At 40.1% G+C, this 13127-nt stretch overlaps 1 protein-coding gene across 1 annotated transcript in view; it reads left to right on the top strand.

Annotated features, from left to right (window-relative positions):
* Window positions 1-1993: 1993 nt before the first annotated feature.
* MRPL3 (mitochondrial ribosomal protein L3) overlaps window positions 1994-13127 on the top strand; it is a 30514-nt gene continuing 19380 nt past the window's right edge. The window contains exons 1-6 of the mRNA XM_074898112.1: window positions 1994-2130; window positions 4016-4194; window positions 5211-5302; window positions 6098-6196; window positions 9935-10034; window positions 11918-11978. Of these exons, the coding sequence (XP_074754213.1) occupies window positions 2045-2130; window positions 4016-4194; window positions 5211-5302; window positions 6098-6196; window positions 9935-10034; window positions 11918-11978 (617 nt within the window). The 5' untranslated portion in view covers window positions 1994-2044. The remainder of the gene's footprint in view (window positions 2131-4015; window positions 4195-5210; window positions 5303-6097; window positions 6197-9934; window positions 10035-11917; window positions 11979-13127) is intronic.

Here is a 13127-nt window from a genome sequence, read left to right as displayed (position 1 = left end):
GAGCCCTGCAGCTCTGCAGCACTCAACTGCATCCTTTGGGTTTACCTACACAGCAAGTATTGTGATAGAATTTTGTGTGGCTTAGTGAGCCTCATTACAGTATTGCAGTAAGATCTTTGCTGACGAGTTAAACAGAGCTACCTCCTTCAGCTTGGCTGCACAAACAGGACACAGCTTACTCCCAGAAAGAACCCAACTGGTTATTCAGATTGATCTTTCTCACTTGGGATTATGGGTCTTGCAGTCACACCTGCTGCGTAAACCTAAACCTATATGCAACCTTTCCAGAGCGAAAGAGGTACTAGACAAACTCTCTTTACTCCTAAGTAGCATGGACATTTCAGGCAAAAAGCATTGGTACATTTACATTCACATTTTTTTGAATGGGAAGGATGAGCTGGAGGACACCTAGGATAAGGTTACACTTCTTGGGTTGTTTTTTTCCTTTATTTACAGGGAATGTAAATTTACAGGAAGTGCCATTTTGCCACAGGAAAACACAGCTTACAGCACCATTCATCTTCTTCACTCATGGGTCTCACTTGTACCTGCAGTCCTGAGCTTAGGAGTTGCACTTTACTGGAGGCAATTTCAGCAATTAGAGAGCTGTGCTAATGTCATTGGTCAGCCCAGCTGCATGTTTGCTTGCAACATTCACTGGCTGCACTCAGCCCACTTTTCTGTTTTTCCAATTTCATTGCATAGTTGGGGAGATCATCCAAACTGATCAGGTGAAACCTAGGTGAATTCCCTCTTGTGAAGGCTGCCAGTTCAAAAGTGGTGTTTCCATTTCCTCATTCCTGCAATTCTGAGGACTACTCAAGGCAGCAGAGTATCAGGGAAGATTATTTTGTAATAGGCACAGTTTCTTTGTCTTCCTTCTCACCAAAAAAAGTGCTAGGCATTTCTAATGCTGTGTAGAAAGCCTCTCTTGGATCTGGTTAGCTGGCCACAAGCCTCGAGTGCATCATCCACACACACATACCACAGTAGGGAAGAAAATGGAGCGGCAGGGTAAAGAGGAGAAGCAACAACAGACTTCAGCTGACCCCACTGAACAGCCACATATCTTCAAAAAAGATATTTCTGTTGAAACCAAAACAGAATCTTGCATTCATACTCATTCACTATCCTACCTAGCGCACTCAACTGTACTGGTGCCCTGCTCAGAAAAAAGCGTGAATTAATTCTGAATACTGACGAAAGCCAGATCTCACTGAAGCCAGAGAGTCAGAGGTACCAGCTCTCTACCAGGCTTCACAGAAATCCTCTTCCTGGCCCACCTGCATTAACTTTACCAGTAACTTTACTGGCTACTGTATAAATATACTTCCCCTAAACGTTGCCCTCTCACCCACTCACAAGGAGCACCTGAGGCAGTTAAGCCCTGCACTCCCCAGCGGTTTGATACAGCAGAGACACTCCTGCCCAAAACCCCCAGACACCCACCCGAGGCCTGTGGGGTGGAGGAAGGTTCTGAATCCATACAACGGGCCTTTGCAACCCTGCGTGCGTAAGTGGTGCTTGCCAGAGACAAACTTCACCCACCGCTGACACTTTCCTTTACCGACATTTATTTGTTGGGATTTCACGGGTGAAATCGAGGCACGGGAGCGATGGCAGTGCTGGCGGGGTTGGGGGGAAGGGTGCCCGTGGCTATTTCCGCACGTCCTCGCCCGTCACCCCCATGGGTGAGGTCTTCCCCCCGTGTCAGTGACGCTCCACCGGCCGCGGGTGCTGCAGCCCTGACCCGCGGGGCCTTGGTGCAGCACCCGGCGCTGGGAGGCCCAACCGGCCCCCAGGCAGTGCCGGCGGGCAGGTGCCTTCGCCGGGGGGGAGTAACCTGTGCCCCTGAGGAGCCGCTGAGGTGTGACCCACGTCTTTGCGTTGGTTCGGGAGTTTTGACGTTCACTTCTGAGCCGGCCGCCTTCCCCCCCCCCCGCAAGGAGCGCGGGCCGGAACCTTCATTCCGCGGCAGCACGGGAGCCTTTCGGCGTCGGACCAGGCGGCGCCGGAAGGCGGCGGCTCCGCCGAGGGTGGCGGCATGGCTGGCTGGGGGCTGCTGGGCCGGCTGCGGGCGGCGGCGCTGGGGAGGCCGCTCTGGGCGGCGGCGGGGGCTCCCGGCGGCAGGTAGCGGAAGGGCGGGGAGGGGAGGCGAGCGGGCTGCTGCGGGGAGGGCCGGGAAGAGAGGGGGCTCGGACCCTGTGCCAGCCCTGCCATGACGGACCCCTCGGCGGGCCCTTCCCCTTCCTATCCCCTTCCCTTTGCCGTTTCCAGAGGCTTCTGGGTGCAGTTGGCACATGAAAAGGCGGTAGGGCTCCGGCTCAGTGCTGGTAATAGCCCCAGCCTGCCTGGGCGTTGGGGTGGGACATGTATATTTGCAACCAAAGTACCTTTGCCTCGCAGTGAGCGGCTTGACCTGCTTTGTTTTGAGTCACATTGGCCTGCTGTTACAACTAGCGCCAGGCATTCGCTAACTGTGGCATTAAACACTGTTTCATTGTGCTTGCAGAGGATTGAGGAGCATTCAAGCTTTAGCCCCCACAGAAATTATGGCAGTACAGTGAGCTGTAAAATCAGGGAGTTGTTGGGGCTGGAAGGGAGCTGAGGCGCTTTGTAGCCTCATCTTCTGCTTGTGGTGTGGCCAGCTCTGAGGTCAGAGCAGGTTGTTCAGGGCTTTGTCTGGTTGGGCCTTGAGAGCCTCCATGGACAGAGGCAGCACAGTCTCTCTGGGTCCCTGTTGCAGTGTTTCACTGTCCCCAGGCTGAACATTTTTTCCTTATGTCAAATCAGAGCCCCTGTTTTTGGTTTATACCAATTTTCTCATTCTCCTAGCATACATCTTGATAAACATAGCCTGGCTCTGTCTTAACAGTAACCTTCTTAAAGGTATTGGAAAGCTTCTGTCAGGTCCCCCCTAAGCCTCCTCTTCTCCAAATTATACAAGCCCATTTACCTCAGTCCTCCTAGTGCAGGTGCTCCAGCCTCTGTATTTTTGTGTATCACTGCTGGACTCGCTTGTTTACAAACATCCTTGTTGTACTGGGGACCAGAAAGTGGATTTAGTATTGCAGATGTGGTCTACTTGGAATGCTGAAGAAAGGATGATAATTGCTTCCCTTGACCTCCAGACTGTGCTTCTGTAGATACAGCCCAGGCTGCTGTTAGTCTTCATTGCAGCCAGGAGCCTGCTGGCTCCTTTTTTCACCTTTTTGGCCCCCAGGACTCCCAGGCCCTTTGTGTAACTGGGGGAGCAGCTCTGCTGAAGTCATGGCCTGTACCCTTTGCAAGAGGTTACTCCATCCCAGGTGTGGGACTTTTTATTTCTCCTTTATGAATTTTGTTGAGTTCTTTGTTGGCTTGTCCCTCAGACTGGCAGAGGGACACCCTTGAGCATTATCGCTGCTCTCTCAGTTCAGTTCATTCACAAACTTAAGGGTGTACTCATCCCCTCTCACAGGCCACTGACAAAGATATTAAACAGGACGCATTCCTGAATAGTCTTGAGGAACTCTACTTCTGGTTGGCCTTCTGATAGAGTGCAAACCATTAACCACAACTCTTTCAGCCTGATGATCCAGCCAGGTTTTTGTCCATGTGATAGCCCACCCATCTGTGTCATCACATCCCAGCTTGGATAGACAGATGCCACAGGAGATAGTGTTGAAAGTGCTGAAAGCTAAAGTTAACACCACCTACTGCCATGTCTTTGTTCACAGATTTAGGGTTTTTTATCATAGAAGGAGTGGTTGGTTGATGTTGTTGCTTGCTCCCCTTTGGTGTATTTTAGAATACTTTGAAAGTTAGATGAGAGCATGACAAGTATTTAGGTGTTGTTGGTCAAGGATGGCCAGTTGGAGAAATGGTGGTTGAACAGCTTGCTAATATAATTTTGGTCTTTATGACTGTATACTGTATTATATAATGATATGTAGTATGTATTACATTACAAACATACATGTTATGAGACACTGAACTGATAAGACACTTAAAACTTTTTCCCACCACTGGAAAGGGGACAGCTGGGCTTTGTAGTCAGGCACATTAACAGTGCAACATGGTGGCATGAGCATCTTTCTGAAGAGAATGTCCAGTTTCTCAAGAAGATAACTGCGGAGGAATACAAAGCTCAGACAGCCAGCAAGCTGTACCCTCTGAAAGATGAGCCATGGCCACTGAATGAGTGGAAACCAGGTGAGAAAGCATCTCTTCTGAAATACCAAACTTATGCTGAAATTATTCTTGTGTTGTTGCATTCAGTAACATCAGGATTGTGTCTTGTAAAGTACTCTCCTTTGTGCTTTTACCTCAATCAGTCAATACATCTCCTAGTAAATAAGTAAGTGCAATACATCAGTTCTCTAAAAAGCATTTAAAATGTTACAGGGTGTTAAGAACCTGCTAAGAATGTTGGGTTTAGGCCAGATCAGCACTTTACCAGTCCCACTGCTGCACGGTGACAAGATAATAAACCAAGAATTCATAAAAAAGACTCCCTAGGATATAAAGTATATGAACTTGAAAATGTTCTTGTAAATATTGGTGGACTCTGAAGAAAAAGTGTAATATATAACACATCCCACTTCTATTGAGTGATTCCAAAGTCTTGTGGAGTAGAGCACAATATAAAGTTTCTGAGCCTTCAAAAGGGTCACAATATTTGACAGCAAATAACAGCCTGACAGTCTGCAAATACATGAGAAAATTCTCAGGTATGACAGTGGCAACTGGAACAAAGAACATTTTTCAAACTTCAGAGTATTTATTCTTCATCTTAAGTGTTCTGTTTTTCATGCCACAGACTGTCAGAAGCCAGACAGATTGCCTTTGCTGTACAGTTACAGTGACAAAAATATGCAAAGGTCAGGATGGGCGGAACCTCCTACAGTAAATTTTTCAATAGTTAGCTTGGCTCTAAAATTTTACATGAGTGCTGTGTTTTCTAAAGAAAACGACTCTGAAGCTTTAGTTGTTCTAACCTTAGCGGGAAACTAGTTTGCATGTTCTATCAAACACAACTGAAATAGAACTTTACTGCTGGTGGGATTAAAAACAATTATTCCCAGCCTGCCTGCAGGGAGTCAGTGATGTTTTCTCTCTCCTTCTTCAACTCCTTAGGAAATATCAGAGTTAATGAGGCTTCGCATATTGTGAGATGGACTTTCAAATGTTAAATGTAGAGTTGCATCCATGTTCTGTTTGATTTGCAGGTTCCATCCGAGTTGGTGTTGTTGCAGTAAAACTGGGAATGATGCCAATATGGACCAAGTCAGGAAAAAAACATGCTGTCACGCTACTTAAGGTGAAATAAATCATAATAAATTTCATCTCCTATACTGTATTAATTAACCAGAAGTTTTAGGCAAAAGTGAAACTTACCATTTGTACAGAGTAGGGGATTCCTAAAGAAAGGAAAGATTTCTTTCAGCCCTGCATAGTACACCATGCCTATTCTGTTTATATCCCAAACTTTCTAGGAGCGGCCTGTCTTCTGCCTCAGCTGTTCAAATGCTGTAGAACGATGCATAGTAATTACCTAGGTGAGGGAGGATGAGAGGCAACATAAAGCTGGGGTTAACTACCCCACTTCACTTTTTTTATTTTGCCACCTGCAGGCACTTTGGGATTAATTTCACCTTGGTTTCTGAGCCTTTGTAGCCCTGAAGCTGCTTCTTCATACTCTCTGGCAGCTGCTGCTGTGATGAAGCTGTTTGATGACCTGTTGCTGCCATATGATGAACCAGTGCTGTGAAGGGCATCAGGTTTACAGGGAGAAGGAGCAGGAGTCTAAAATGTGGGCTTTGCTGCTACATACAGTAGAGATTTTTGCAGATCTTGTAGGCAAAGGATGACTATGAAAATATAGTTTGCATTCTACTGATATTTTTTTCTAAGATAAGTCTTTATTTAATTGATTGGAAACAGAATATCTACGACAAAAAGGTAACACACTCACCTACTTGTAGGCTGTATCTCCTGTTATATAGATACAAATGAAAACAGACTGACTTTTTCTCTTGTTTTGATAATCTCTTACTGTGGTCTCAAAGTGTACACATCTGCTTATACTCAAATGAACACTTTTTCTTTTCTTAAGGTGCAAGATTGCCATGTTTTAAAATACATTTCAAAGGAAGAGTCAGGTGGAAGCACATCTCAGCTACTTGTTGGAGGCAAAAATGCATCTCCTTTTTCTGTAAGTGAACCACTTTGGGTGTTTTTCTTAGAATAGTTGTTTCTGTTGTGATTACAGTACAAAAATAGCATAGGTAGACTTCTTAAAAAGACTAATTGGCAGACATGCATGGTTTGGAACTGATCTCTTGTCACATTCACCCTTGCATATTTCCTTAATGTTAGTGTTGATTCTTGGTTAAGAGAATAGAAAGGAAATTGAAAGTTTTGGCTCTTGATTCTCTAGGAAAGCTGTGGGCTTAGGAAGTTGCTTTGAGGTGCAGTGTCCCATGCTGATGGTCTGAAGGGCCTTTAGCAGTATAGAAAACTGTGTGCCATGCCGTGGAGATGCAATATGAGATAAGGACTGCAAGATGCATGTTTTAATGGCCTGTTGTAAACTTACCCCGCTTCATCAGTTCTTTAAAAGACTTTGTTCTCTAGCTTACCCTTCTGTTATAATTTTTCCACAGATCTGCTGAGATTGTTTAATTTCATATAGTTTTACTGATGAGTAGGTTTAAGACTTACATTTTCAGGAAGATAGCTTTGTGATTATAGCTCATCAACAGCAATATCAAAACCACTCACTTGTTTAGACACCCCAGTTGTCTGATGTGGAATTCCCAGGCACCTTCAATGGCTAAGGTTGTCTAAGAGCTGTCATTTCTGAGGAGGAAAATTGAATTATAGATCAAGGCAGGAACAAAGCTTTCCCTTAAAGGATTACCGTTTCTGTGATCCGTTATTTCTATAAAATATCACTTTTCACTTCTTGCAGTATCCTGAAACTCATTTGTTTGATTTAGGCAAGTAAAAAAAAGTAAGACTCATGATTACTAAACAGATTGTCTGGGTAATTGTGGCTTTTTGAGGTCATATATTTGCCTTTTTCAAACAGAAACTTGTCCCAGAGCCTCAAAATTAGTCTGTGTACTTGTTTTTGCTTTAGTGGATGTGAGAGATTTGATAAATCTGTTGGATTTTATAGTATATTATGATTTTGAACATGCTTATATACATTTTAAGGTATCTTTCTTTTATGCAGTGGATTTATGCTATTTCTTATACTTCTCTGGTGTCTATCCTTTCACTTTAGTCCACGCCTTCCAGGTGTGACATTTTTCCTGGAGAAATTACAGCTGTGTTTTTTGTTCCCTGTTACCTCAGTTTAAGACTTACAAGAATGTGAATAATAATTTTCAAGTTGTACTATGCACATTAGACTTCTGACAGTTGATCTTTCATAAAGGTGATGTTGTTAATGATTCAACATGTCAGAGCAAAACAGGGAGGAAGCAAGGAGTTATGTAGAAAAAATTCTATTTAAACAGCTCTTGTGAACTAAGAAAATTTCTTCAAAGCCAAACTACCTAAAAAGACAAGTCAAGGATTTTTTTAGTAGTTTGATTTATGTTAAATACTCTTTTGGACAGAAATTTTTTCAAGTTAGCTCCTATTAATTTGGTTGAACTTAGACTCACTTTAATAAAGAAATTAATTAAATATCCCGAGGCCAATCTGTGTTGAGGACCTGGCTTGAGACTGAGCTCTGTATTACTGTTATTGTTATCATCATCATTGTATAAACTAGATCATTTCTGAGAAAGGACTTGGCATACTGATTCCAAACAATTTTACTTGTTAAGGTACTAACAAAGTGTCTTTCTGTGGTTTAGCTGCAGGCTTCAATCATTGCTTTTCTATGTTTATCGGTCTTTTTATGTGTTTCTTTTCTCTCGGAAGTACCTGGAAGTAAGAATTAAAAGAAAGCTGGATGATACTGTATTGTATTAGCATAAGCAGTTTATCTTCTGTTAATTCCTCATAGGAACATCTGTCTTCGTCAGATTCCTCACAGCTACTGATTTTTAATTAATTCAATATAATGATTCCCTCAGTAATTTTACTAACAAAAGAGTTTCATGTATTTCTTTTGGGTGTCAGACTGCTTAAAAAATGATAAGGGTTATTGCATTTTTAGCCAGATTTTTTATTTTTCCTTTTTACCCTGATGTAATGTATTACAAATGAGTAGATTTTTCATTATTTTTTTTAATGCAAAATTATTCTTAAAAGACCAATTCTGTCAGTGTTCTAACATTTTTTTGTCAAAAATACTTTATATGCTTCCCTTAAGTGAGGACATATTGATCATTTTCCTATAGTACTGGAAGATACTGTTGGTCTTTAAGAACGTCTGAGAATTCACTCTGTTCTTCTCATCAGTGTTCCTTTTAGGAAGGCTTTGTAAAGACTGTGGGGTTTTGTTTGTAGAAATACGTTGCTCTGACTTGACTAAAGATTTGTTGTTGAAGTAGAGCAGTGCAAGGCTATAGTAGGACTCCTGAGACGTAAGCAATTTTTACCCCTTGACTTCACTATGCCTTTCTTCAGCTCTGGTAGCTCTTTCCAGGCACCTGTGGTGAGCTCAGAGCTCCCCTTGCTGTCATCTAAGGCAGCAATTTTACATAACAGTAGAAATAAAGGATTGATATGCAGACATTTAATATAAAGGGGATTTCTTCACTTAATTCTTACATATGGTACCACGGTTTAATACAGTTGTCCTCCATTGATGCCTCAAATTTTTGTGGTCTTATGGGAGATTTTGTATTTATTTGTGTTTGTGTCAGAAAACCCTCTTATTTCTCAAACACTTTGTATCCACACTTTCTCCTTAAATAAGGACAGATTCATAATATCAAAATTTCTGGTTTGTGTCTAAGTCAGAGATCCTCATCATCTTGCTTCCTCATTCTTTACAAAACTACCTCTGTTCTCCTAATGCTTTTTAACAGTTTTAAAAATAAAAGGCAAGGCAACATGCAGATTTTCAAAATAAGCTAAGTAACAATTTTAAGACAAACTAATGTAAGTAACTTTTAAAATACACAACATCATTTTTGAGTGAGAGAGAACTGCGTGGAACTTTTGAGAAGTGAGCCTCAGAGATAGGACTATCCACATGTGACAGTATTGTCAGATGCTTAAATTGCTTTCTAGGAGAATTCATTTGAAGAAAAATCAGCTGCATTGCTTTATTCCTATGGCTGCATTTTTCCTGCATCGCTGTTTTCATTGGTTAGTATCATCTCAGTGGTCAGCTGCTCTGTGAGCTGTCTTGTTTAAAACAGCTGAGAACAATTTTAAGTACTTTGTCAGACTCTTCTAAAAAGGAGAGTAAGTCAGCAGTGGTTTGACACTGTGCACTTGGTATATCTTAAAAATATATGAATCATAAACCTGTTTTTTATTTTTCTTTTTGTCCAGGGACTCTAGATTCTGTTCTGTGGGAAGTTAAGCATTTCTAGAAGCTTCTGCAAGACCAGGCTTTATTTCTATGGTTTTGTTAGTTAAATAAATTATATTTACAGTGATGTGAAACTAAGTCATTAGAATCTTTGAAAAAGAGAAGATGCTTTTAAATTACTACAAAATTCTGAAAGTCATGAAAAAGCAGTAATAGATTTTATATACATTTTAAATGGTTCATTTCTCTTTTCTGATCTTAGAAATCTTCATATCTCTCTTGTTTTTATGATGTAGCCATAGGGTAACTAGTTGACAGAAAATAAAATGCAGACACAGGAGTTTTAAATTAATTTTATATAGAGTTAAAATGATAGTCTCAAGTTAAAAGTGTAGTATGATCTGTCTGTTTCTGAGTGGTGCTGACAGTCCACAGTCTCTTTCTGTGCTAGATTGATCCTTGGATATTTTAAGATCATTTCTTTTCTATGGCTGCTCTTTGTTACAGAAATCAGAGTCTGCAATGGAAATTTTTAAAGAAGCTGGAGTACCACGGAAACAGAAAATTACGTTATTTAATGTAACAGATGATGCCATAATTAAACCAGGTAATCTTTCTGAGGTACTGAATATTATATGCATAATCATTTAATGTTGGCCACCTGTAGACTTAAACCGAGTTATGACATGCATTTAATTTTTGTTTCGTATGGAAATTTCCGGATGCTTATTTCTTTGTCATTGAGCACAAACTTACTTTTTTTCTTAGGGAAAACTAGGAAATGGACTTTACTTTCTAGGGTTGAGAGGTAGTATTTTTCCTTTTTCCTGGATATTATGTTTCTATTGATTAAAAAATAAGTCTAATCCAAACCAGCTAATATGAACATTGACTTAAGAAATAAATGTCTGTAACCTTGACTCACTTGTTGGGAATAAATATGAACGCATTTACAGGAAGTTCTCTGATTGTCCTTATGAGAGGGGCACTGAGAATTTTGTGGTGATGTTTTTCTTAGGAGCCTAAAATAGCAGCTTGAGGTTTGTTTCTTCTTGCTGTATTCAGAAGTAGGACTGATGGCTGTCATATATGGCATTTTTTCTGGCAGCTTGCAAAGTAAAACACATTAAGACATGTTATAACAAAGTTCTCACTAAAAATCAGTATGAGAAGTTTGGAGATATAATGAAAAGTTTTATGTTTTTAAGGTTTTATTAGCTAGTATGGTTAGGTTGCTTTCATTCTGTGCTTTTCATTTCTGTGCTGTTAGAGAGGCTTTTACAAGACCTTTTTAAGACAGTGCAGTAACTGATAAAAATCAAATCTGACATGAAGAGGAAGTCTGGACTCATAAATGGAAGCAAAAGCTTGAGATAAAGCAGAATCGCAACTTTTCAATAAATTGATTTTGCAGTGTGAATATTTTGTACATAACATCTTTCATGTAAATGATTTTCTGTCAGTTGACAGGCATCTTATCCCAGGTGTGTATGGATCATATAAATATAACATGAAATAATTGAGGATTTATATACTTGAGACTTAGGAAGGTTTACACTGTTTCAATTTGCATTCATACAGATTTGAAAACATCATGAAAATAGATGTGGACATGAAGTGATTAAAATTTCATTTTTTTAATTGACTTAAAACAGGCTGGAACCTGTTAAAGATGCAGCAATGGATCTTCAGATGAAAGTTCATGTATAATGAACTGAGTTATCAATTCTTTTTAAAGCTGCTAATAAAAGAATATTGCCCTTGGATGAAAAAATTTGCTGAAGACAAATCTTTTTAATTAAAATTAAAACATTGATACTACAAGCACTTAGGGGAATGAGTGTACTTGCAGTCAGGTGAGTGATGTCACTGACTGGCTGTGCCACTACTACTAAAGGGTAGTGTATAGGTAATTCCTCAGTAGATGAAGCTGTGCTAGTGCCACAGTCTTCAGTTAGGAAACACTGTGTCTTAACAAAGAGGTAAAGAGGAAGCATTGCAAAACCTTTTTGTTTGGTTTGGTTTTTTTTTTTTAATTCTTAACCCCAATTGTTATAGGAAGTGTTTTGGTTGGGATTTTTTGTTAGGGTGGGTTGGTTTTTTTTTTTAAACCCTCCACCTTGGAAAGTGGTAGTAGTTACAAGTGGATCATGTTCAGTTCTCTTGCCAAGTTTGTTTATTTTGAGTCTTAACTAATTAAGCATTTTGGGCTTTGTCTCTTTCAGTGTCTGAAGTTCAATGTATCTGAGTAAGCCCTTGACCCTTCCTTCCTACTCATCTGGAATTGGACTAGGAACTAAGGAATATGCTTAAGTAGTAACTAAAAAGCATCTATTTTAGTCAGTGAGATTTATAAAGAAGAACAAATAATATATGAATAAAATCAGTTTTGTTTCCTGTGACTGTAATCTACCCTGGATGGTAATGATTGAATAGTGGTTCAAGGATTTCAGCACTTAGTTGAACATGATCTCTCCTCTTCTTTTGAAGGTACTCCTTTGTATGCTGCTCACTTCCGCCCAGGGCAATTTGTGGATGTTACTGCAAAAACGTAGGTTCCTAATGATTTAACATGTACGGTTCATCTTTCAAACAGACTGGTTGAATTTTTTTTTCCCCTTCTACTTTGACTTGAATGCATGGCTTACAAAAACTGAAATACAGTTGTAAGAATACTGACAGGAAATAGAAGTCCATTCATCCATTGGGTCAAAAATACTAAATTAACTTTCATTGCTGAGGCTTACTTTTGATTTTGAACATGGTAGATAAACAAATAATGCTATTAGGGCTATGATTCTGCATGTATAATCTGTCACACATACATGATTAGCATTAAAGTTTTGACAAACAACTTGAGAAAGGGGCTCAAGCTTAGCATGGGTGAAGAGGTCTATAATGCAGCATTTGGAGTATATAGCAGTGATGGATAAATGCTGGAAGACATCAGTTCCCAGAAAGACTGCTTAATTCTGATTTTGTGAAGAGATATGAAGATAAATCACGTGGAATGAAAGAAAAGCAAAAACATAGTGAATACGTTTAGCAGAGCTGTCAAATTCTTCTTTTGTTTTCTCTCATATTCCAGCTCATCTCCTTGCCAGCAATGGTAATGATCTTTTACTTTAACGTGGGAGGAGTGATTTCCTCTCAGACCACTGAGTATGCCAAATTAGAGCTCAAGTCGTAGAGGGTGTCAAAAGAAAAACTGGCATTGTGACAAAGACTAGTCATGCCTCTTCTGTTACGTCCATGATTTCTACTGCCCAAGAGAACAGAGAACTCCTATCTCCATATTTCAGTGAAGTGCATTTTTGTTGTGTTGTGATACAAAGATAATGTTTTCCATTTGATGTTTTATTTTTTGTGTAATAGAAATAATACCCAGCTGGCCTTGTTGAATTATCACCCATTGTAATTGTCCCACATATGTGTAACACTTAACAAATGTCTAATATTATTCACAGGGCTTTGTATAGATGGGGAAATCGACCATATCAGTACAACCAAGTAGTGTATTCTAATACAGCTACACTTGACTACACCTATGAAGGCACTCTGTTGAGAAAAGGAGTCAAGGAGTTAACTGGAATTAGTCTTTTTTTTTTTTTGTTGAACTTCCTTATGTAATACTTAAATCTGGTATATTATTCATTCTACTTCTAAATTGCATTCAGTGAGCAGCCTATAAAAGACAATA

The sequence above is a fragment of the Athene noctua genome, chromosome 2, assembly GCF_965140245.1.
Source record: "Athene noctua chromosome 2, bAthNoc1.hap1.1, whole genome shotgun sequence".
In the NCBI taxonomy this organism is placed as follows: Eukaryota; Metazoa; Chordata; class Aves; order Strigiformes; family Strigidae; genus Athene; species Athene noctua.
Note: the sequence above shows the minus strand (reverse complement) of the source record. Positions and strands in the feature narration are given on the sequence as shown.